The 25,894-nt window shown below is 43.6% G+C and overlaps 2 protein-coding genes across 2 annotated transcripts; both read left to right on the top strand.

Annotated features, from left to right (window-relative positions):
- Positions 1 to 15,644: 15,644 nt before the first annotated feature.
- On the top strand, positions 15,645 to 21,119 carry SLC10A4 (solute carrier family 10 member 4). Its single transcript, XM_010386370.1, has 3 exons — positions 15,645 to 16,425; positions 17,204 to 17,414; positions 20,345 to 21,119. The coding sequence occupies exons 1-3, from the start codon at positions 15,836 to 15,838 to the stop codon at positions 20,855 to 20,857; spliced, it is 1,314 nt and encodes a 437-aa protein (XP_010384672.1). The 5' UTR covers positions 15,645 to 15,835; the 3' UTR covers positions 20,858 to 21,119.
- Positions 21,120 to 22,245: 1,126 nt separating this feature from the next.
- ZAR1 (zygote arrest 1) lies at positions 22,246 to 25,894 on the top strand. The gene is made up of 4 exons (XM_010386371.2): positions 22,246 to 23,172; positions 24,691 to 24,783; positions 24,862 to 24,936; positions 25,751 to 25,894. The coding sequence occupies exons 1-4, from the start codon at positions 22,246 to 22,248 to the stop codon at positions 25,892 to 25,894; spliced, it is 1,239 nt and encodes a 412-aa protein (XP_010384673.1).

The following is a 25,894-nucleotide window of genomic DNA, read 5'->3' as shown; positions in this document are numbered from 1 at the left end:
CCTGTGTCCATGTGTTCTCACTGTTCAACTCCCATTTATGAGTGAGAACATGAGGTGTTTGATTTTCTGTTCCTGTGTTAGTTTGCTGAGAATGATGGTTTCCAGCTTCATCCATGTCCCTGAAAAGGACATGAACTCATTCTTTTTTATGGCTGCATAGTATTCCATGGCATATGTGTGCCACATTTTCTTTTTCCAGTCTATCATTGATGGACATTTGGATTGGTTCCAAGTCTTTGCTATTGTGAACAGTGCTGGAATAAACATACATGTGCATGTGTCTTCATAGTATAATAATTTATAATCCTTTGGGTATATACCCAGTAATGGGATTGCTGGGTCAAACAGTATTTCTGGTTCTAGATCCTTGAGGAATTGCCACACTGTCTTCCACAATTGTTGAACTAATTTACACTCCCAACAACAGTGTAAAAGCATTCCTATTTCTCCACAGCCTCACCAGCATCTGTTGTTTCTTGACTTTTTGATAATCGCCATTCTAACTGGCATGAGATGGTATTTCATTGTGTTTTGTATTTGCATTTCTCTAATGACCAGTGATGATGAGCTTTTTTTCATATATTTGTTGGCTGCATAAATGTCTTTTGTTGAGAAGTGTCTGTTCATATCCTTTGCTCACTATTTGATGGGGTTTTTATTTTCCTGTAAATTTGTTTAAGTCCCTTGTAGATTCTGGATATTAGCCCTTTGTCAGATGGATAGATTGCAAAAATTTTCTCCCATTCTGTAGGTTGCCTGTTCACTCTGATGATAGTTTATTTTGCTGTGCAGAAGCTCTTTAGTTTAATTAGATCCCATTTGTCAATTTTGGCTTTTATAGCAATTGCTTTTGGTGTTTTAGTCATGAAGTCTTTGCCCATGCCTGTGTCCTGAATGGTATTCCCCTCACTTCCCCTATTGCTTTGCATGGTGCCTAACCCGAAGTAGGGTTAAGTGAATGAATGGATGAATAAGTGAATGGAGTAGAGGAGAGGGGGAGAGAGAAGGAGATGGGCAAAGAGAGAGAGAAGCTTAGGTATGTAAAGAATTAGAAAAAGAGAACCAGAGAGACATGATGAATCCTGACCTTCAGTGCCTGGCTGTAATCCCTCCTGGAACCTGGCTGTTCTACTTGCCTTTGGGATCTCTGATACTGGTTGTTGGCCTCACGTTGGGGTCTATTGCATCCTTTTATGTTTGTCTGTGAGTTGCTGAAGGGCAGAGGTCTAACCTCACTCATCTTTGTAACCCCAGGGCCTGGAACACAGTAGGACAACAAGCTACTTCTCCCTTTCCACATGGAGCAAACTAAAGAAACAACATCTTGTTTTAGGGTGTTTAGAGCCCTCTTTCTAACCTTTGCTGAAGGCGACATGTGAAAACACTCCTTTGAGTGAAAATAAAATACAGTGTATTCCTCAGGGTTCTAATTTATCAGAAAGATTTTTCAAGTTCTAGTTTTTCTATTGTAACAAGAATGATTTATGTTGATTCCCTCAAGAAGCACCAGTACTTTATCATTCCAGTCATTTTCCATTTGCGTGAGATACACATCAGGAATTTCCTTCTTCATGTCAAACTCAGTACTGCACAGAACCAGGCTTTTAAAACATAACTCATTAGCTTGGAAATAGGAAGTGACAAGAAGTAATAGATCTATTTCAATTTGCTCTCACAAGAGCTAGCTTTTATTTCTTTGCCCTATGGCCTCTTTTTATTTAGTGTATGTATTTTCCCAAGAATTTTTATCTTTTTTTTTTTATTCAAAGGAGAGCAAATTTTAGACTGTTTAGGCTATTTTAAATCACAAATACAAACCTCTCAGTCTAAAATATCTACTTGCTTATTGCAATTAAGTCTAGAAACAGTCAATACCAGTGTCTCCTGTTTTGCTGCTGCTCTCATCTCAGCATTCTAGCCAACCTTCTTTATTCTCTGCTTTCCCCTGCCCCCACGGAGATTTTAATTTCGTTAAAACGTTTTTACTGCAGCTGTGACTCAGGCAGCTCAGTTAGCTGCGGAAACACAGTGTCATTTAATATTCCAACCCACAGCCCAGACAGTTTCACATTGGGTCATTTGGAGCAGAGCTGTTGAGACTGCTTTATATGACAATGATTGGCAACACCCTGCTGTTGAAAAACAGGCAGCATGAAAAACAGCTAGTGTGCTCCTAGCAATATCTCTGTTCTCAATACCAGACCATGAATTGGAGCCAACTGAACAGAACCGAATGTGATCATCAAGCCACACTCTTGATTCCCTCTGTTGGTTGAATAAGGTGCTTTCATTCATTAATCCATTCATTCATTTAATTATATTCAAAGTGGACCTATTTCAGGATAGGCACCATGCAAAGGCAATGCTAAGACATAAAACACTAGGGGCACAGCTCCTGCTACTAACATACCTGTAGTCTGTTGGAAAATGTAGATTTCAAAAAAATATTTGCAGGTTGTCTGGAAAACCAAAGAACATAGCACTGAACACTAACAGAGAAACCAAAGGGGAGTTGCAGGGGCTCGCAGAGGAAGTGAGATTTGAAGTATATTTTGAGGGATGAACTGGATATTTCCAGATGAAGAAAAGGAGTGCATATATCCCCCAGCAAGGAGATACATATGCAACGGCAAGAGACTGATGTTGGCAACTAAGGTAGAAAGGAGACAGGGTGGGATGGAGACCATGAATTCTACTTTATGTCATGTTTGCAGTGTCTAGTTGATTTAGTGCTCAATGAGATTTGGGACTAGAAATAGAGATTTGGAAGTTAACGAGATCATTTTTGAGGTTGAACATGGTGGCTCACACCTGTAATCCCAGCACTTTGGGAGGCCAAGGTGGGCAGATTGCTTGAGCCCGGGACCAGCCTGGGCAACATGGCAAAACCCCAAGTCTACAAAAAATATGAAAATTAGATCCATGCCTGTGGTTACAGCTACTTAGGAGGCTGAAATGGGAGGATAACTTGAGCCCAGGAGGTTGAGGCTGCAGTGAGCTGAGATTGCACCATTGTACTTCAGCTGGGGTGACAAAGCGAGGCCCTATCTCAAAAAGAGAAAAAAAAAAAAAAAGGAAAAATCACCTAAGAGTGTGCAGAGTGAGAAGAAAAATGAGTCCATGACTGAGTCTTTGGACCATTTAAGGATCTGACTAAAGAAAAAGGACACAAAAGGAGGTGTGAGAGTGTAGAAGGAGCACAAAAGAGAAGTGTGCGGCAGATACATAAGGCCCTGCTTTTCCAGAAACTGTCTTCCTCATTGTAGCATACTTTGTACCTGATAATCATTCAGATATCTATTAAATAAGTAACTTTAGATATGATCCCATTTAATTTTATCTTGGGAATGAGAAAAGTAAAGCCCAAAATTATGTAATTAGTATAATTAAGATATTTTCTTTATCTTTTTAAAAATTTTCACTATGATATAGCTAGGTATAAATTCCTTTCTTCCTTCCTTCCTTCCTTCCTTCCTTCCTTCCTTCCTTCCTTCCTTCCTTCCTTCCTTCCTTCCTTCCTTCCTTCCTTCCTTCTTCTCTTTCTCTCTCTCTGTTTTTTTTTTTTTTCTTCTTCAGAGTCTTGCTCTATCATCCAGGCTGGAGTGCAATGGCCTGATCTTGGCTTAATGCAACCTCCACCTCTGGAGTTCAAGCAATTCTTCTGCCTCAGCCTCCCGAGTAGCTGGAATTATGGGCACTTGCCATCACACCCAGTTAATTTTTCGGTTTTTAGTAGAGACAGGGTTTGACTATGTTGGCCCAGGCTAGTCTCAAACTCCTGACCTCAAGTAATCCACCCACCTTGACCTCCCAACGTGCTGGGATTACAGACGTGAGCCATCGCACCCGGCTTGAATTTATTTCTACTTACGCTTCTCAGGACTCACTATGCTTCCTGAATCTGGATACATGTCTTTCTTTGAGTCAAGAAAATTCTCAACAATTATATTTTAAACGATTACACTTTGTACTTTCTTTCCTCTTGGAATGCCTATTAGATGTGTGTAGAGGTTTTTCATTCTATCTCCATCCCTCATAATTTATCATATTTTTATTACCTCATCTCCATACTGCCTTCTGGTTAATGCCTCAAATCTATTTTTCAGTTTGCAAATTCTCTCCTTAGCCATGTTTAGCCTGCTATTTAACCTGTGACTGAGATTTTCGTTTCAATGTTAAACTTTTCATTTCGGAAAGTGTTCTATCTTTTAAAAATTTATTTTTCAAATCGGCCTGGTCTTCTGGGAGCAATTTTTTTTTTACCTTTTAATGTTTTATTTTCTGTCTTTAATTATGTATTTCCTTTCTATATTTTGGTCTCTAGCCAAAACATCTATTTTCTGTGGCTCTTGGAATCTGATCCAGCTGTTTGGATGTTTCCTCATGGGTAGTTACCTTCTCATGTTTGTGACTGTTGATGAGAACTCTGAGGCCTGGGTTTAGGGTATGTCCCTCCAGACAGGCTCTGCTTTACTTCTGCTGGGTACCCTAGGATTTTACCATCCTGAGATCACATGTTGTATCCATTTCTCAGGCTGGGTACACGTAGGTCATGCTACTATTATAAATTCTAACTTCAAACCTGTGTGAAGGCAGGCCTATAGAGTGGGAGACAGAGAAATATTTAACAACCAGCTAGCTCTCTTGAGAAAAAGCCCTGATTTGGAGCATTTGTCAATTGTTTTGCAAATATTTACATAATTGCTGATTTTAAGCAGCCAACTTATGGTACTGAAGGAGTTAGGAAGAAATGTGCACTTTCAGCTCTTGCAAACTACTACAAGCCAGCTCCAGCACTGTACTGGACTTACACTGAACACTTCTCAGGGAAAGCATTTTTTTCCCCTGACCCAGCCATCTGGGCCAAAACAGAAATGAAAAACAAGGCCATCCCTCTTGGTTAATGGGTAGATGTTCTTTTCTAGTCCAGATTTTTACAAAGAGTGTAGTTTTTTCAGAGTCCCAGATTTACACAGATCAGTCTCAACTCTCTACCTGCCATAAGCCCAGGGCTCCATGTCCTGTACCCATATGGCCATTTAAAGGTGAGCCCCTTGAATATGGAGCCCAAAACCATCTGCTTACCTTTTAAGTTTTCAGTTTCCTCTGGTTTTGGTTCCTGGGGATTTCTATTACCCTATTGTAGACTTATCTGCACCTTTAAAAGGATGTTTCCACAAGGCCAGGTGGCTCACACCTGTAATCTCAGCACTTTGAGAGGCTGAGGTGGGCAAGTCACTTGAGGTCAGCAGTTCGAGACCAGTCTGGCCAACATGGTGAAACCCCATCTCTACTGAAAATACAAAAATTAGCTGGCACATGCCTGTAATCCCAGCTACTTGGAAGGCTGAGGCAGGAGAATCGCTTGAGCCTGGGATGCCGAGGTTGCAGTGAGCTGAGATGGCACCACTTCACTCCAGCCTGGGCGACAGGGCAAGACTCTGTCTCAAAAAAGAAATAAAATAAAATAAATAAATAAATATAAAAGTATGGTTGTTACATTTAATGCAACATATCTGGGTATTGTTTGAAAAACAAGGGTTTTCAGGTTACTGAGTCAGCCATATTGCCAGAAAGTAGAAGTCCACAACGGCTATGTGCTTGGCTGCTAATTTCCCTCTGTTCCTAGTTCTTTCTACCAGGCCTCAGAATTGCAGTTCATTTGCATATTAGACTCCAAGAGGGCATCACAAACACCTTACACTCAACACATCTAAAACCCAAGTCTCCAGCATGGCACTTTGCCTATGTGTTCTCTATCTCAGTTAATGTCAGGCCCATTCACCCAGTTTTCCAAATTAAAGCCTAATTTTGTCTTGAATTATCTCTCTCCTTCTCCACAAATGTATCTTCTCTCAACTTCTATTTCTTCTCTCATATAAACTGCCACTATTTTCCACTGGCATTATCATCATATCCTCCTAGTTTGACTACTGGCTGGTCTTTCTTTATCTCTATCCATTTGTCCAGGACTTCTGGGCCTGCTTTTCTGAGTCTTAAATCTGGAGATGTCACTTCCCTGCATAGAAAGCTTAGCTAACTTTCTGCTGTCAGCAAAATTAAGGTCCAAGTGCTTTACGTGCAATAGAAGCCCTAAATAATTTGCCTGACTACCCACTTTTCCATAGCTTGTTTCCTGTCCCTGCCACTTTGCTTTTTGTTTGTTTTTTGTTTTTTGAGACAGAGTCTCGCTCTGTCACCCAGGTTGGAGTGCAGTGGTGGGATCTTGATCTTGGCTCACTTCAATGTCCACCTCCCGGGTTCAGGCCATTCTCCTGCCTCAGCCTCCTGAGTAGTTGGGATTACAGGTGCCTGCCACCACACCTGGCTAATATTTGTATTTTTAGTAGAGATGGGGTTTCACCATGTTGCTCGGGCTGGTCCGGAACTCCTGACCTCAACCTCCCAAAGTGCTGGGACTACAGGTGTGAGCCACTGCGCCCGGCCTGTCCCTGCCACTTTGTCTCCACTCTCTGTTTCCAACATGGAAGTGAGGTACTTCCATGACTTTGCTCAAGGTGTTCTCCTGCCCTGGAATGGCCTTTGCCTTTCTTCACATGTTGAAGTCTAGTGCTTCCTAGTTAATGATGTTTAGACTCCACATCTAGGATTCATCACTCCCATCTCTATTTGAACCTAAATATATAAAGTTCATCATAGAGTGCCTCGCATTGCAGTTGACATACTTAGAGCTTCAAGGTCTTTGAGAACACAAAACAGATCTTAGACATGGTTAATGTTCTCTATCATTCCTACTGCCTAGCAAAACTTTGGGAGATTAATATACAGTTGTTAAATTGAGTGGTTATAATACAGTGTTACAAAAAGAACTCTGAAAGTTTAGAAGTTGGTGTCTACTAATTACAGATAACTATAAAATAATAGAAGAAAAAAATATATAATATATATTCCAAAATATCAGTTTTTCTTTTAAGTTGTTTATATTTGGTCAGCTGTTAAGAGAGAGCCTAAGCAAGTATGATAAAAATGCTCAGGACCAATTCTTAATCCCCTATATCCAGCCCCCATTAAGTCAGGCACTGTTTTGCAGAAGTAGTGGGGGAAAGCAGTGACCTTCTCCACTGTCCCCCAGTCAATATTCTAGACAAGGCAGGGCAATGGATAGCAATGACAGGTGCTGGTGAACAGCAGCGTTGGGTAATAATTCCCAGATCTCTTGAATTGCAAGACCAATTCAATGTTTGGAGTTAGAAAAGACGTACAAAACATAAAATTATTAACAGATAATGGTTTATCAGCGTTCTTTACAATTCTGCCAACACCAGTGAGTGAGCAAGAGGTTGTTTCTGTGATTTGATTCCTGTATAATGGACGAGATATTTATAATTATTTCAAGAAAAATCTACCTTTAAGGAAGGTTTCAAAATAACACTTTCTAAAATAAAGAATGTTAATGCTTATCAACTTTGTGTGGTGTGACAGAAAATTAAATAGTCCAAACCCAAACCAATTAGTAGAGTCCAATTTTAATAAAATTTCTTTCATCTCATTTTTGCTATTCACTGTGTAGTCTGGTTACTCAACAAGAGGTAATTTTTCAGTAGTGAGCCTTGAAACATATCACTGGAGTTTTTTATGTTTAGATCAAATAAATTCTCAGTTTAATATCCTGCTAGAGCTTTGTAGATATTGTTTATTCCTTTTCAGTTTATCAGATGACAAATGCCTCCTGATACAAGACTTTGTGCCATACAAAGATAGTCATGTGAAATCCCCAGGAAAGGCTTAAAAAACATGCACTGAAAACAAGTTGAAATGTTAGGTTAAAGAATAGATAAAAACAAGGATTGGATTGATCAAAGAATAGAAGATTAGCAGAGAAAAGAGAGAGTGAAAACAATCTTCCCATTAAAGCAAACCTTTCTTAAGCCTTGAAGAAATCTGTAGAAAGCTGAACCCCTGTGGTACAGACTTGGAGATAACAGGAAAGGAGGGCCTGGAATAAACGAAACCTCAGTTGATGCCTTTTTGGTAAGGACTAGGCAATTGAATCATATGATTTGAGAGCCGATGAACTGGTACCTTTACAAAGCTGATTGCTGTATGAGATCTGACGTGTTATCAGAACAAACAGGATAGGCTGGGGACAGTCATGCAAGGACATGAGGAATCACAGCTTCAAAAATGCGGCAGGAGGTTTGGAAGCAACAGCTACACACAGATCAACTCTGAGATGCCAAGATGATCTCAACACAGGAGCTAGATTAGTTACAAGGCACAGAAAGTTATATTATACATAGCTACCTGTTAGCTCTAGGTGTATTTGATAATGGTTAAGATTGTCTCTAGGTATGGAAAGCTGGTTGTCCTTGATGATAGATTATGCTGTTAGCAATTGCTTGTTTTGTGGAAAAACTGAATGTAGCCCATAATTCCCCTTGGCCACATGAATTTGAGGCTGCAATCCAGGAATATGGGTCACCCTGAAGGTAACAGTAAAACCTTGGACTCGGAAATACCACCTAGAAAGTTATCGGATACCTAATGCTCCTTTTTTTTGGTAACCATTTCATGGAAATGGCCTTATTACTTAGGGACTCCTTCAGTTGCAACTTGAACTAGCTTGGCTAAAAAAAGAAGATTTAACAGTTCATATAACCAGCTAGGTGAGGAGTGTTGTTGGAAAGGACCAGAACAGGGTCTTGGTGATGCCTGCACTTTCTCTTTTCTCCTCTCATCTCCCTTAATTCAGCTTTTATTTTTGGCCTTGTTCTCCCAGGCTGGGTGATATCATAAAATGAACCATAGTTAGTAGCAGTTTCTGAGCTCACAATTTCCCAACTTCTTAACTAGAGAGGAAAGGCCTCTTCCCCGTGGCTCTTATTTAAAAAAAAAAAAAAAAAAAAAAAAAAAAAAAAAAAAAAAAATCGCAGGGAAGGATCCCAGGCCAGGGTGGATGACTCTCCACCTCCAAATCAGTCACTGAGGGTAGAATGTTGATTCCTGGCATCACATCAAATGCAAAATTTAACTTTCACAAATTCAACTATGAGAATTAAATGAGGGATAAAACGAGAGAGATTACATGAATGATACGTGAGCCAGGAAATATGGATCTGCAGCTACTAAGGTCAGCCTCAACTCCCTGTGCTTATCATGGCCTGAGCATCTGGAGGAAAGTTCAGAGGGTTCTTTCTTATACTATGACCCCAAAGCTGGCCACTCTACCTGGTAATCAGCTATTCCCATACTGGGGAAAGAATGTCATTGTGGCTTTGATGGATAAAGATTATTTTGTTGTTATAGGTATTTAAAGGATTTTCAAGGGCAAATTTACTTACTTATAAATGAATTTTTCCCCACAAACTAATATTAAAATCTGAGCCCTGCTTAGGGCTACCTTGAACTCTTATGAAGATGGATTCAGAGTGGATATGGGAGGCCCATCCCTAAGCTATCACTGACAACTCAGAAGTGGGGTCCTGTAGGAAGGGAGCAGCTTCCATTTGGACTTTATGGTAGGAGCCATTGGAGGTGTGATTCCTCCCAAAAGGGAGAGCCTATTTCCCAGAAGAAGAGGGGAACAGTGCTGGGAGCAAAATAATTGAGATAAACAACACTGGACTCACTACAGAGGCGTTCACTGAGAGTGTAAGTGTCTCTAAGCGCCCTCCTCCATTTTGACAGTCATGGGTCCACTTCCCCTCAGCTCCTCCCTGTGGCTCACCTCATGGCTTCCTGGTCCCATTGAGAGACCAGGACCACTTTTGTCATTGTCCAATTTACATTCACTTTCTTCCCAAAGTACTGCCTGCTCTAAGGTTCTTGTGTCCCAATGTCTTCCTCTCACTCATATTAAACTGTTATTCAGGTACAAAACATATTTATCTCCGATACTATAGCTGCCCTCTCCACACAGAACTAGGCCAAAATTCCCTAGGGGACAAGAGAGAGCCTCAACCCACACTGCCTCCTCTTCACCAATCCCCAGACAGCATCCCTAGCCCATGCTTGTGCACCTCCTCTTTGCCCACCTAGTATATTTCTTGGAATTTAGGGTTTATTTCCTAAATGCATGGAGAGCTTAGCCCCTGGAGGCCACCATGCCATCTCAGTTTTCTAACAATCATCTGTCTCCAGGTAAGGTTGCCAGGTGAAATAGTTGAAACATCTTTATACTAAAAACATATTTATTGTTCATCTGAAATGCAAATGTAACTGGATGTCTTGTATTTTTATTCGGCATCTACCAGTGAGGCTTCCATAAATATGACCTCTGCCTGGCTGGTCCACCAGGCCACCCAGACATTCCTGAGCAGGTTTTAATATGCTTGAGTTCACCATGAGCAGACAAGCCAGGCCCTCACTGATTTAGAGTATCCAGACTTTCGTGCCACGTGTATAAATGTAATATTTGGGATTAGTAAGTGTTTTAAGAGTGATATACATTTTGGGCACAGAAAATAATACTTGGTTATATCCATCATTAGTTAGTTATTAAAGACTAATTAATGTTGTTAGAAATGGACATTTATTCTGTAAAATAGACTTAATTATATAAAGCAAATATAATCAACAGGCCATGTTGCTTTTAGATACAAATCAGCTAGGAACAATATTCCATCAGCTCTCCTGTTTGACGGATCTCTATTAAGAGGAAACCTTCAAGCTTCCTTTCAACAAAAGTGACCAAAACAAACATGTCTGTACAATAGTCCCCCTTTATCCTCAGGGAATATGTCCTAAGACCCCAGTGGATGTCTGAATCTGTGGATAGTACTGAACCCTATATTTATCTACTATGTTTTTTTCTATAAATACATACCTCTTACGAAGTTTAGTTTATAAATTAGTTGCAGTAAAATATTAACAACAATAACTGGTAATAAAATAGGACAATTATGACAATATGCCGGCATCACTACTGTTGCACTTTAGGGCCATTATTAAATGAAATAAGGATTCCTTGAACACAAGCACTGAGATACTGAGACAGTTGATCTAATTACTGAGCCTGGCTACTCAGTGACTGATGGCTGCCTGTCTACACTACCTACCGGTTAGTCACTAATGCCAGGTGCCTGTAATCCCAGATACTTGGAAGGCTGAGACAGGAGAATCGCTTGAACCTGGGAGGCGGAGGTTGCAGTGAGCCAAGATCATGACACTGTACTCCAGCCTGGGCAACAGAGTGAGACTCTGTCTCAAGAAGAAAGAAAAGAAAACAAAAAGGAGTGCAAAAATCCTTCATAATCCAGTATATTTTGGCCCAGTCTTTTTGAATGTAACTATAAAAGTACTTTTAAAGAAACTGGGGCCAAGAGCCAGGCTGCAGTCTGCTATGGCCATGCCTATGAATAGCTACTGCACTCCAGCCTGGACAATGCAACATCTGTACAATTTTTTTTTTTTTTAAAAACAAAATATAAAAGAAAGAAATCAGTGCAAAACTGTACATAACTTGCTTTTTCACATAAAAATATATAATGGAAATTTAGAATAGTTGCATAGTATTTATTCTATTATATAAATAAAAGCAGTCTACTCAACCCGCTGCCTATTGTTGGATACTTAGGTTACTTCTGATTTTTCTTCTACCAGGTCTTATCGTTGTACGTAAATTTTCCACAAGTCAGATGATTTCTGTAAATAGGCAAAATACATAATTTATAATAAAGTATTTTTATTATTAAACTGAAAAAGTTCTATTTCACTAGTAGTTAAGTAAGCACAAAATACGAAGCTTTTAAAACAGCATATTGACAAAGATTCTTAAGGTAGTAGTACTTGCTTCTGGAAATACAATGGAAGAAGCCCTCAAACACCTTCGAGGGGTGCTGAGGTACTGAATATAACTTCTGTGAACCGTTTTTGCTTTTCTACTTACTCAACATCCATTTTTTCTCTTTCTGTTAACAGCACCCACTATTCCTCTGGGGAATCCCTTCCCCAAGTTTTAGTTGATGTGTCTTGAGTGGGGATGAGACCACTCCCTTGCTTGAGTGAAAGCATTCCATCCTGTGGCCACAATGATTGGTTGAAGGATGGGTACACTTCTCTTGCCTATTTTCTATTTAACTTTTTATTTAATTACTTCTATTTTTAAAAAGCCTTCTAGCTTGCTTTCAAGAAAAGTGGCCAAACATTATTGTACGATAGTTCTCCCTTATTAATCCCAAGTTAATCCCAGGACTTTTATGAGAACTCCTGGAAGTAGGTGCTCTCTTTCCATGATTGTTTCTATGGTAGGATATATCCAAGTTGATTGTATCCTTGCCACTATAGCATAATAGCATATATCTGAATATTTCCCAGTACTGAAATATGACATCTAATTGCTTCAATTTAATTGCTATGGTTACTAGTGAATGTGAATATTTTCATAAACATGTTGGCTGCTTGCATCTCTTTTGTGATCTTGTGTCTATTCATGTCATTTGCCTCTTTTCCTATAAAATAACACAATAAAACTTTTATAAATTACTCATACATTTTCTCTTAATTTCTTAAATGATGTTTTTACTATAACAAAGTTGAAAGTTTTTATGTATCCGTATCTACTGAGCTCCCCATTATGATTTCCTCTGTTACTTTTTTGATTAGAAAAATGTCCCCTATCCAAAGAGGAGATAAACACTTGCCAATCTTTTTCTCTAGTATTTTGTTGCATTATTATTATTATAATAGTTAACCCTTTAATTTACTTGGAATTAGCTTTGGTATACACTGTGCTGTAAAGCTCTAAATTTATTTTTCCCCAAATAGCTAGCTTAATTTCTCTCCCCTTCCTCCCTTCCTCCCTCCCTCCCTCCCTCCTCCCTTCCTTCCTTCCTTCCTTCCTTCCTTCCTTCCTTCCTTCCTTCCTTCCTTCCTTCCTTCCTTCCTTCCTTCCCTCCCTCCCTCCCTCCCTCCCTCTCTCCCTCCTTCCTTCCTTCTTTTCCTTTTTTTTTGACAGGGTTTGCTGTCATCCATGCCTGAGTACAGTGGCACGATCATGGCTCACTGCAGCCTTGCCCTCCTGTGCTCAAGCGATCCTTCCACCTCAGCCTCCCAAGTAGCTGGTACCATAGGCATATGCCACCACAGGCATGTGACACCATGTCTGGCCAATTTTTGTAGTTTTTGTAGAGACAGGGTTTCACCATGCTGTCCAGGGTGGTATCAGATTCCTGGGCTCAAGCGATTTGCCCACCTTGGCCTCCCATGGGCATGAGCTCCATGCCTGGCTGTATTTTCTAAGTACTATGTTATCTCTCCCTTTTACATATTCTTTCCCCCGTGGGAAAAGAACACTTCACCAGTGTCACCACACCAGTGTCATCACACTGTGTCATCACACCTGGAGATTGGGCTTAATCCTAATCCTAGCATGTTCTCATACATAGTGAGGAAGATGAGAAAGAAGGGGAGGCCAGAACACCTGTTTTCTTCACACTGACAATCACCCCATCAGCAGGAATGACATCAGGTCTGTAGGTCCCAAGAAACCCCCAAGATTGCAGGTGCAGCATGCGTCATGATTTACAATCCCAGCCCATCATCCCCTTCTGTTTATTTTTTCAGATGGAGTCTCAGTCTGTCACCCAGGCTGGACTGCAGAGTCACCATCTTGGCTCTCTGCAACTTCCACCTCCCAGGTTCAAGCAATTCTGCCTCAACCTCCTGAGCAGCTGGGACTACAGGTGCGCACCACCACACACAGCTAATTTTTGTCTTTTTAGTTCAGATGCAGTTTCAGCATGTTGGCCAGGCTGGTCTCAAATTTCTGTCCTCAAGTGATCCGTCTGCCTCAGCCTCCCAAATTGCTGGGACTGCAGACAAAAGCCACGTGCCAGGCCCCTTTCTCTTTTCAGTCTTCGCCCATTGCACAAGTTGCCTCCCAGGTCCCTCCCTAAACCCTGAGAGGAGGTAGTTGGATGAGTTGAGTTGGTCTGCCTCTAATTACTGCTTATTTAATGTGATTGTGAATTTTAATATCATTAACACGACAAAGGGTTCTGAGGCAAATAGGAATGGTGCCTGCACAGTTGGCTTCAGCTGTATCCCTTGCCATTTGTATTCTTGGCTTATCTCATCCTGTGGTTTCAAGACTGTGATGGCTCAGCAGTGCCTTCCCTCCTTATCTTGTCTGTTTCTCCACACACCTTCCCTGGGGACTACTAGTGTAAAGTTGGGTAGCATGGATCGTTGTATATCTGAATATCTTTCTTTTTACCTGCATAAGCTGACATGTAAGCTTAAAATATTTTTGGTCACAAATATATTTGTGCTGACGTGTAAGCTTAAAATATTTTTGGTCCTTTAAAGCTCTACAGAGCTCACTGAAGTTTTTTTTTCTGAGTTTAGTGTTTTGGAAAAGTGTAAAGGTACATTATCCTCCTAAATGCTTGTAAAAGCTCTGCCCTCATGGAATTTACAGTCCAGTGAAGAAAAATAAATTATTTATGATGAAGAGTGCAATATGCTTTGCATTTAGTCTTACTTTTCATAGTCTCTGTCATCTTCATGAGATTTGGGGAGGAGGAAAGGCTCAGTCCATCCTTGGGTAATAGAAGTCACTCTGTGCCAGAACAGGAGTTAGGGAAAAGTTCCTGGACAGAAGAATTCACTGTCTTGGCTCCTTGTGAAAGCAACCCTGGGCTAAGACTGAGCCTTGATTTCACTCTAGAAATTCCTGTTGGTTTTCACAACTAAGTGACTATCACTTTATGGTCACCCCCAGGGAGCTAGATGCCTCCTCAAGAGACCCCACCTGGTTGGTAAGCAGAGAAATTCTTTTCCTTTCTACCTGCCATCTAGTGACTAACTTAAACGTTGTTGCATCTCCATTCATAAGAACTCTGCTTTTGATTTGTTTTGGGATAAACCTGTCTCAAGCAGGGAATCTCAGCACTTTATTTCTTCTCAGTCCTTTAATCCTAATGCCAGGGCTTTACTCACAAAGCTTCGTAAATCTGTGACCACTGAAATATCCTCTCTCTACCTGCCAATATATTCTTAAACACACATTTTTCATGGAGACTGTTATTAACCAAGCTCTTCTCTGCCCTCTTTAAGGACACATCACCGTGCAGATTCAGCCAGGTACTTGTGGGTTCGGTTGACAAGACTGACACTTCCCCGTGCCTCAGTTTCTTCGTTTGTAAAAATCGAGCTTGTAAAAATTGTATCTATCTCACGGCTTTGCTGTAAGAATCGAACGAAATAATGCACACGCACTTACACAAAACCCGCTATATTATTATTACATTCTACTTTAAGACTGAACATGAAAATCATTCAAAAAATTGTTTGCAAATTCAAGCCAGATATCGTGTCATGCTTACCAGAGAAACGATGGTATTAAGTCAAGCACCCCTTTTAGGGCTGCAGGCTATAGGAACAGTTTCTATGGTCTATGCGCGTGCATCGATGAGGTTATCCACCCACCTCCTCCACTTTGTGTGTCTGGGTCTCCAGATTTCATTATAAAGAGGCAGAGCCCATCAGAGAACTTGATCGGCAGCCAGGAGCGGTTTTTTCTTGCTCTGGTCCTTTGTCAGGTCTTTGTTCCGCCCCTGGCTACACTCTAACAGAACCACTTACTGGCTATTCACAGGAGGGGACCGGGCGGCGGGGCGGGGCGGGGCCTGCGGGGCGCGGGGCCGGGACGCGGACCCGGCGCAGCGATTGGGTTCACTCGGGGGGCCGTGCTGCGCGGAGTGCCAGGCTGCGGGCGGCGGCAGACCCGGGAGCGGAGACAGGCCCGCCGTCCCCGACGCCGCCGAGCAAGTCAGCTGCGCGCAGCCGCGGCTGGGAGACCGACGGGCAGAACGACGGGCGGCGGCTGCGGCGACCGCGGGACGGGACTGGAATCCGCAGCTCGGACCGCGCCATGGACGGCACCGACAACGCGACCCTGCTCTTCGCCCCTCTGCTGCGGGACAACTTCACCCTGGCGCCCAACGCCAGCAGCCCGGGCCCTGGCACGGACCTCGCCCTCGCCCCTGCCTCCAGCGCCGGCCCCGGCCCCGGGCTCAGCCTCGGGCCGGGTTCGAGCCTCGGCTTCACCCCGGGTCCCACTCCGACCCCGGAGCCCACGACCAGCGGCCTCGCGGGCGGCGCGGCGAGCCACGGCCCTTCCCCGTTCCCTCGGCCCTGGGCGCCCCACGCGCCCCCGTTCTGGGACACGCCGCTGAACCACGGGCTGAACGTGTTCGTGGGCGCCGCCCTGTGTATCACCATGCTGGGCCTGGGCTGCACGGTGGACGTAAACCACTTCGGGGCGCACGTCCGCCGGCCCGTGGGCGCGATGCTGGCCGCGCTCTGTCAGTTCGGCCTCCTGCCGCTGCTGGCCTTCCTGCTGGCCCTCGCCTTCAAGCTGGACGAGGTGGCCGCCGTGGCGGTGCTCCTGTGTGGCTGCTGTCCCGGCGGCAATCTCTCAAATCTTATGTCTCTGCTAGTTGACGGCGACATGAACCTCAGGTACGGATCTGTCTATTCCTTGGGCATCTGTCTCATCCCAGCCGCGCGTTTACGGCCGTGGGCTCAGGATGAATGACAGAGGCAGTGTGGGGGTTGGAATCAGGCGTGGAGGAAGGAGGAGGAAAGGAGAGGAAGATGATGACCCCCAGGCTTTAGAAGTCAAGGCCGACCTGCAGGTTGTGCTGCTGGGGGAGCGAGCTAGACGGCGATGGGCTGCTCCAAGGCCGGGATTCCATGCGCAGCGCGGCACTTCAGCAGGGTCCCTCGCCGTCCTCTCCTAGCATTGGGCTGGCACCGCAGGTCGTTGTCCAGTGGGAGACAAAGAGAAGGGGAAAGCTGAACTAGAACTCGCCGGCAACGTAAAAGTAAAATAGGGCTACTGGCCCGTCAGAGAAACTAATCTCACATAGAGGGCAGGATTGTTGAGTTCAGCCAACAAGTAGCAGTCAGCAGCTTTACCATGGCTTACCTGCAGCAGGCTTGCAAGGAAGAACGCTCCTTCCCCTCAGAATCATCCAGGCTCAATAGACTTTATAAAGCCGAGGGCAGCAGTACTGAGACAGGGGGCTTGTTTTTTCCCCCTGCCTTGGGTTCATAATTCCACTGGTCTTAGACGTGCTGCTCTCTTGGCACTCTCCTTGGATGATGTAGGTTCTGCCCAGACTTCAACCCTAGGACTCGCAGTCTCCCCTTTCACCTTCTCAACAAACAATAAAAAGGTTGGCTGGCTGTTTGACTCAAAGCTCGTTCTGATTTCTGCTCATTCCCTTTTCTGCAGCATCATCATGACCATCTCCTCCACTCTTCTGGCCCTTGTCTTGATGCCCCTGTGCCTGTGGATCTACAGCTGGGCTTGGATCAACACCCCTATCGTGCAGTTACTACCCCTAGGGACCGTGACCCTGACTCTCTGCAGCACTCTCATCCCTATCGGGTTGGGCGTCTTCATTCGCTACAAATACAGCCGGGTGGCTGACTACATTGTGAAGGTAAGGCCCCTCTTCCCTTTCCATACTAGCTTGGAGAGCCCTTGATCTCTGACCCACAGCAGAAATGTGAGGAAGTTTGGAGAAGGGAGAAAGGAAGAAAAGGACTTGGAAATAGTTGCATGGATAAAATTTTTTAAAAAAGGTTTATGCTATGAAGATAACTTCCACTTTTGGGATTCCTAGAATAATAGCTTTAATTAAGACACAGCTTAATCAAAACCAGCATAAAAGAACTATCAGTACTCATCGGGAGGAAACAGATCATAGAGGGGTGGGGAAGATGACAGTGTAATTAAATGGCAACATATTTTCCACTAATTGTATATAATTAAAAATCAAAGCAGATTAAATAAAATTACTTTAATAGAATTGGTGCAGTATTTTAGAAATGCATGGCTATCTTTTCAAAAATGGAACTGGAATTCTGAGAAACTCTGTAGTAGGTTCCTTTAACATTTTACTAAATTTTTAAAAGTAGTTGATACTAATAGGACAAAAAGTAATGGAAAAGTTACATTGTAGTAATAGAACACACAAAATATTGGCTTTAAAGCACAAAATAAAATCGGGTCCTGGATAAATAATGGAGGTTATATTGCCCTCACTAAACGTGTTTCTTTTTCTTTCTCCATTGCAATATTTATGGCTTCTAAAGCTAGTGAAAAGATGGGGGATTTTTATAATTTGTGCAATATTTCTCCTAAGGCTTTGATTTTTAAACAAATTAATGCTTTCTGTAGCAGTAGAGATTTTAGTAGTTTAGTAGTAGTTTAGTAGATTCTAGTAGTGGACTAGAGGAAAAAAAATCTTTGTAAAATTAAGCTGTCTTTGAAAATTCAAAAATAGTAGTGAAAAAGAATAAACCATGACCAGGATGCTGACTTCAGGTAATTAATCAAATAAAATACGAAACTATTACTGCAAAATGCACAGGCAAATTCCTTTAGACAAATGAAGAGAAAAAGAGCCACCTTAATGTTTCAATTATGTAGATTGAAGAAGACATAATCTTTTGTTTTACTTAATTTATTTTCTAAAGTAATCTGATCATATAGTCAGCTTTTATTAATATGAAAAGTAGAGAGTTCTTTTCTGTGCATATATCCAGCCCTGAGTAAAACAAATCCTGCTCCATAATAAACATGTATATGTCAATGTAAAAATATATGTGTACATGTAAATACACATATATTAATACCTGTTGTGTATATTCATACTCTTGAGATGCATTAAGAACTTGTTAATCTTAATCATTAAGCTAATGCTATTAACGTGATGGCATTTACTATAAAACCTTAGGAAGTCTAAGAGAAAGTCAGTCAAATGACCTACACACCAAAAACAGAAGTATATTTAATATAAATATATTAATAAATTAATGTATTTAATATTCAAATATAATAGATCAATAAGATTAGCTACCTTTGAATTTAAGGTTAACCTAGCCCTATTCTTTAACACACTATTAAGAAACGGTTTATATAATTGTTACACCTTTGCAAACACTTCAAAATGAGCATTCAATGTCAATGCTTGCCCAAATGATTTAAAATAGTTCTAAGGGACTTTGGAGCCAATATTTCAAAATGAATAAATCAGATTGTCAATGCTTTTAATGTGACATACTTTGAAGTGGTATGCTTTTACATGTAATAGCTTGGTTTCTGCCAATTGTACATCTGTAGTATCTGTACCTTATATAATAATTATTGCGGCATCCTCTAGGGTAGAATTTGTGACCAGCTGATAAATTTTAAATAATTTTTTAAGAGTGTAGAGCCATGCCAGTCCCAAAGACTGCAAAAGGGATATCACAGCTATCCAGGGAACCAGAAGCAACATTTAAGCTGTTCTCTCTGGATCTAGTTTCCTTCCCCTGCCCACTCCTCATTAAAAATAATAAGTTAACTACCAATAAGAAGGAGGAGTAGGAGAGGAATTTTTAGGTTTCCACCTTACTATTCATACCGCCTGTTTTATTTGAATGAGTGAAATGTGCCAGTCAGAACATCAAGATGACATGTTTTATGCAGAAGTCAGTTGTACTGTATCTAAAATCCATCTATTGTAATAATACCTGAGCATCATTAGAGACTTACAGATGGGAAGTTTCTCATGAACAAATGAAAAAGGAGAAAGTTGCCAAACTGCAAGGAATTATTCACATCTTTATTTACATTTTTTTCTCTTACATAATCTAAGAATAGGTAATTGTTTCAATATTGCAAGCAATCCTCTGCAATATATTTTCAGGGTTAAAAAGATCACACACTGAGCTTCAGACATTTTAATCAAGTTTCACAAGTTTTAACGCATGTAAAATGAGAACCAATTTCTTACGGAAAACATGGGGTTCAGTTCAGGGAAAGTAAATATCCACTTGTCTGCTCTAATGATCAGACCATACCTGGGGTATTAGGCTCAGTGCTAAATGCCCTGTTTTTAAGAGGCACATTCACAAATGAAACACATGTTCAGAACAGTCAGGATACCAAAACAAAGTTACGTGATGGAGGCTTTAAGTCTGGGGACTATCTGCCTGGAGAAGAGTAGCCTTCCCTGATAACCGGTTTTTAAGCTTTTGAAGAGCTGTTTTTCAGAAAAGGTTTTTTTTTTTTTTTTTTTTTTTTTTTTTTTTTTTAAGAGCTGGTCTTTGTTGCTCCTGACAGCCTATATCCAAGTCAATTGCTAGAGGCTATAGAAGGCAAATTGTCCCTCAACATAAGGACAGGCCTCCAAACAATCAGAGCTGCCCAATGTGGGTCTGGATGCTTCCTGAAGAGGTGGCCTGCCCGTCTTCAGAAATATTCTGTCAAAGGTCCTCCATTTTGTGTTGGAGATCATACTAGATGGGTGTTTTCTTCCCTGAGCTTAGGATTCTCTCGCCTGAATTCATCTTCAACCATCTCATTGTAATTTTCTATTACTAGGTTTCCCTGTGGTCTCTGCTGGTGACTCTGGTGGTACTTTTCATAATGACCGGCACTATGTTAGGACCTCAACTGTTGGCAAGTATTCCTGCAGCTGTTTATGTGATAGCAATTTTTATGCCTTTGGCAGGCTACGCTTCAGGTTATGGTTTAGCTACTCTCTTCCATCTTGCACCCAACTGCAAGAGGACTGTATGTCTGGAAACAGGTAGTCAGAATGTGCAGCTCTGTACAGCCATTCTAAAACTGGCCTTTCCGCCGCAATTCATAGGAAGCATGTACATGTTTCCTTTGCTCTATGCGCTTTTCCAGTCTGCAGAAGCAGGGATTTTTGTTTTAATCTATAAAATGTATGGAAGTGAAATGTTGCACAAGCGAGATCCTCTAGATGAAGATGAAGATACAGATATTTCTTATAAAAAACTAAAAGAAGAGGAAATGGCAGACACTTCCTATGGCACAGTGAAAGCAGAAAATATAATAATGATGGAAACCACTCAGACTTCTCTCTAAATGTGGAGATACACAGGAGCTTCTGTCTTGCTGAAATATTGCTTCATATTTATGGCGTGTGGTAGTGCACATGGTTAACATAAAAGATGACACTGGTTCACATCATACATGTAACAATTCTGATCTTTTCACTTTAAGGTTTGCTGGTGTATTAACCAAACGTTGTCACAAATTACAAATCAATGCTGTAATATAATTTGCACCTGGAATGGCTAATCTGAAGTCTGAATTAAATGTGCTTTTTAGTTTTTACCATCACCAATTTCTATGACTGTTGCAAATACAGAAGCTTTTAGAAAACAGGGTCTTGGAAATGTAGAATTTTGGCGCACTATCTTATGAGTAAAACCAAGCTATCTTTATTAAGCATAATTGAGTTTAGTGTAATTGTTGTAAAAAAAAAAAAAGTGTGCTTGCTCTACTTAAAATTCCTGACAATGTTGAATTTTGATCTGTATTCAGAAAAATTCCAAAACGGGTCAGTTAAATAAGGAAATATACTATTTGTCAAACCAGTATCAGAGAAAAGTTACATTAATGTATTTGATTATTTGATCTGGTATCTACTTACTAATGAATAATCAACATTTTTTCTAGTGGACAGGCCATGTTCTTTTCGATTGGTCTTCTGCATTTATGTAAACACACCCCAAATCAATTTATCTTTTGGAGGAATGATTTGGTTGGGAAATTTTGCAGAACCACTCTGGAGCAGAGCAAAATGGCACCTCCCGGTCATCACTGGGACTGGGGGAAGGGACATGCTCCAGGGGAGAAAACAGTTCGACTAGACGAAGATCCCTGGGTGGTTCTCCATGAACTCGCCGAGGGGGCTTAGTGGGTAGTCTCTCAGAGCAGCTCTGAGATTAAACTAGCATCTGAGTTAATGAGTAATAACAGACCCAGAACAGTTCCCAAACCTTGGCACTTTCGCTCGCTTAGCCAGAGGCACCCGACCTAGCCTTGGCTTCCTGGTGCGGGGAATGCGGGGGAGAGGAGAGCGGGGGGAGGGGGGCGGTGCGCAGGCACCTGGAACAATTAGGGCACCGGGAGTAGCCCACTCAGCTGATGCCGGTGATGAGTTTCTCTCATTGAAATCCTCCCCATCTCGGGCGCCTTGGTTCCCTTACGAATCAGCCCTTTCATCACAAAGAAAGCCCTCTTTCTAGATAATCTAAGGGTCATTGTGCCAACATCCGGGCGTGGAGAGTTTCCGTAGGGAGAAGGACGGAGAGGGGCCCCCTCGGCGGGGACGCGGGCCGATGGCTGGAAGGGCGTAGAGGGAGGTACAGCGTGAGAGCCTCAGCCGAGGGCCGTCCCCGCCTCCGCTCGGCCGCCCGGGCGAGTAGCCTATTTAGGATGCGGCGGCGGGCGGCAGCTGTGCGCCCATGGCGGCCCTGGGGGACGAGGTGCTGGACGGTTACGTGTTCCCGGCGTGCTCCCCCTGCTCGTACTCGTACCCGGTGGCCACCAAGGGCAAAGGCGCGGCGGGCGGTAACTGGCAGCACCGCGGCGGGGGCTGCCTTCCCGCCTCCTCGTCTTTCCCGGGCTGCTGGAGGCTGACAGCCGCCGAGTACTTCGACAGCTACCAGCGGGCGCAGTTCATGGCTCTCCTGGCGCAGGTGGGGCCGGGTCTCGGGCCGCGCGCCCGGAGGGCCGGCAGCTGCGACGTGGCGGTGCAGGTGAGCCCGCGCATCGACGCCGCGGTACAGTGCTCGCTGGGGAGGCGCACGCTGCAGCGCCGGGCCCGCGACCCCGAGTCCCCGGCCGGCCCCGTGGCCGAGGGCACCACGGGCGGCGGCTCTAACTCCCAGCAGCCAGCCCGTCGAGGCCTGGAGCAGGGCAGCCCCCAGAACGGCGCCCCGCGGCCCTTGCGCTTCCCGCGCACAGTCGCCGTGTACTCGCCGGTGGCCTCGCGCTGTCTCACCGCCTTCCTGGAGGGACCCGGGGCCGCGGCGGGCGAGCAGAGGTCCGGGGCATCGAATGGAGAGCGGGGGCCGCCGCCCGCGAGGGTTCAAGACCCAGAGGAGGGGGAGGTGTGGACGAGGAAGGCGCCCCGGCGGCCGCAGTCCGACGACGGCGAGGCCCAGGCCGCTGTCCGAGCGAGCTGGGAGCAGCCGACCGACGGTCCCGAGCTGCCACGGCGAGAAGCCCAGGAGGGGGAGGCGGCTCCGCGGTCGGCGCTAAGGAGCCCGGGGCAACCTCCGCCGGCAGGGAGGGCCCGAGACGGCGGCGACGGACGGGAGGCGGCCGCTGCGGGAGAGAGGCCGTCGCCACGGAGCCTGGAGCCGGGCAAGGAGCGGCTGCGCTTCCAGGTAAGGCCTGGGGCGGTCAGGGCACAGGAGAGCCCGGGGATGCCGGTGTCTTCCTGGGGCCGGGCCCTGTGACTGCTTCGGGTACACGTGAAGGTGCGGCGCTTCCTTAAGCGTGGCCACTTCCGTGTTTCCGAAACAGCCAATGACCGCGACAGGTGTCTTCCCCCACAGCAGTCTCATGTCCCCGACAGCCTGACTTACTCGCCGCGGCTGCTCCACAGGCTGGCCAGGGCAACGCCCTTGGGACATTCACAACCCTCATATTTGCACTGTAAACCCTGGGCAGTGGGCGTGTAGGCCAGTCCTGACCGCGCGGTTGGATGACCTATGAGTACGCCCAGCTGAACTTCGGGAGCACTTGCAGGCAGGAGAGTAGATTCCGAAGAATCCCCCTCCCATTTCTGCACTAGATGTGGCAAAAACCCTTCAACTGCTGAGATTCTGGTCAGCAATTCTGACTTCTCCTTTACAAGCTTCCAGGCTATTGGAAAGCTGGAGCTCCTAAAATGCCCCTTCCTAGAAATTTGCTTTGCTTTTAAAAAGCACCCCCACCTCAGAAATCCAATACTGCGAAAGCATTTGGACTGCTCAGTATTGCCGCCCGAGAGCAGCAGGCTGAACCTTTAAAGGGCTGGGGGCACGCAGAGGGCAGTTGTGACCTAGCAGAAGTGGAAAGGCACAAGAGGTAAGAAGCCCGAGGGAGTCCTTCGCAGTCTCTTCCACGGCCATCACAGGCTGGTATTCCTTTTGAGGGGCGGTGTTGGTGGCGGTAGGCTGATTGTATGAGGAGTGAATCGAGAGGCCAGGGCTTTCCAGCGTGGCCATGCACGAGCTGTGTGTGATCTTAGGCCAGTCATAACCTTCCTGGACTTAGCAGTCAGTCTCACAGGTGAGCAGACTGAATTAAGTGCTCCCCAGAGTTCCTTCCAATTCTAAAAGCCTAACTCTAAAAACGTGTGTATAACTGGTTACTCACGGGGAGGGAAGAAGGGAAGTTTAGATAACACTACTTTTGTTCATATTGAATATGAATTATGGCTTACGTACAATTTCGATTCCTGGCACTACTGTTTGGGAATTAACTAGCAGCATGAAGAATGTGATCTTGGTGAACCCCTTAAAGTTCCTTGGATGTGGAGTCTTATTTTTCTTCAGCTTAATACCTTTCATATGTGCATAGTCTAAGATCAGGCTTCATCTTAAAAGGCCTCCCTGAAGAATCCCAAACTTCAGAGAACTGTTTATTATGTCCCTACTTATTCATTTATCAGCCAGCCTTATGAACTGAGTTAATCTGGTAAATGAACTTTAAGGCCCATGCTTGCTTAATTGTTTGACTAGGCTATTAGCTCACTTAATTACTGTATTGAAGAGGCATACCCAAACCTGACCCTGCTTTCTTTCATGATCTGGAGTGAAGTTGACAGTTTCAGATATCAAGTAGCTCCTTCCCAACGTCTGGAAATGAAGGATAATTCAGGTCTTATGTTGGTTAAACTGACATATCCTGTTGTTCAGTTCTTAGAGCAGAAATATGGCTATTACCACTGCAAGGACTGCAACGTCCGCTGGGAGAGTGCTTATGTGTGGTGTGTACAGGGAACTAACAAGGTAAGAAATACCAAGTGACCGGCATCTTCTCGCTGAAAGTGTCAAGGCGATTTTGTTTTATTTTCTTTCTCATCACAGGTTTACTTCAAACAGTTTTGCAGAACTTGTCAGAAGTCTTATAACCCTTACCGAGTGGAGGATATCACCTGTCAAGTAAGTCAGATGTTTTGCATTTTGTCTGACCTGGGCTGTCGTAGAGGGTTTTTAGTATAGTTTGAGTATACTTCCAAAAAGAGGCCAGGTCCCCAGACCTTAGGTTTCAACTGGCTTTTGTTAGGAGTGGTAGAAACAATACTCACCTGGGAAACGGGGCCTTGGTGTTAGCTTCTTTCTGCCCTTGCAAATCCTCTTGTTAACCTCTTCTAAAATTGTTAACCTCACTTGCGATACGAAAGAATACTTGCCTTACTTGCTACTTAGTCAGATGTATAAGAAAATTAACAAAAACATGCTTAGCAGAGTGGTTAAGGCATCCTCCTTTACAAACATGCCCGGCCCTGATCTCAGTGATTCTAAGTGGCTTGCCATACTTAGTTTCTCTCCACCACCCCAGGGTGTTAATGCTTCTAAATATCCAACGGGGGTCAAGTGTATTAGGCTGTCTCAATTGGCAATTCAGACTCCATTAGTTGTGTGATAAGAGGCGAATTTAGACACTTCTTTCCTCTTAAAGATTAGCTAAGCCCCTTAGCACAGTTAATAGCAAGCAAGTGCTTAAGCAATGCTTAATTAACATATTGCTTGCTTACCGTTAGAGTCAACTCCCCATAAAGCTAGACAACACCCACTATTCCTAGCCCTGTTATTGCTAGGTAGGTAGGGATGTAGAGGAAAAACAAGATTACTACGGGACCTTGCTTAGAGTGCATTCAATAAGTACTTGAATGGACTAGAGAAATGTTGAAGTCCTAGGAAATCACCAAGGGTTTATCTTCTGTACACCCTTCTGTATTTTTTTTTCCCCCAGAGTTGTAAACAAACTAGATGTTCCTGCCCAGTAAAACTGCGCCATGTGGACCCTAAACGGCCCCACCGTCAAGATTTGTGTGGTAGATGCAAAGGCAAACGCCTGTCCTGTGACAGCACTTTCAGTTTCAAATACATCATTTAG

This window comes from Rhinopithecus roxellana, chromosome 2 (assembly GCF_007565055.1).
Source record: "Rhinopithecus roxellana isolate Shanxi Qingling chromosome 2, ASM756505v1, whole genome shotgun sequence".
Taxonomy (NCBI): domain Eukaryota; kingdom Metazoa; phylum Chordata; class Mammalia; order Primates; family Cercopithecidae; genus Rhinopithecus; species Rhinopithecus roxellana.
This window is presented reverse-complemented; position numbering and strand designations above follow the sequence as displayed.

Excerpts from the sequence above, each read along its gene's own strand:
- ZAR1 (XM_010386371.2), top strand. The coding sequence starts at position 22,246 with ATGGCGGCCCTGGGGGACGAGGTGCTGGACGGTTACGTGTTCCCGGCG. Across the intron at positions 24,784-24,861 it reads GTGTACAGGGAACTAACAAG|GTTTACTTCAAACAGTTTTG; the intron begins GTAAGAAATACC and ends TTCTCATCACAG. Across the intron at positions 24,937-25,750 it reads TGGAGGATATCACCTGTCAA|AGTTGTAAACAAACTAGATG; the intron begins GTAAGTCAGATG and ends TTTTTCCCCCAG.
- SLC10A4 (XM_010386370.1), top strand. The coding sequence starts at position 15,836 with ATGGACGGCACCGACAACGCGACCCTGCTCTTCGCCCCTCTGCTGCGG. Across the intron at positions 16,426-17,203 it reads GACGGCGACATGAACCTCAG|CATCATCATGACCATCTCCT; the intron begins GTACGGATCTGT and ends CCTTTTCTGCAG. Across the intron at positions 17,415-20,344 it reads TGGCTGACTACATTGTGAAG|GTTTCCCTGTGGTCTCTGCT; the intron begins GTAAGGCCCCTC and ends TTCTATTACTAG.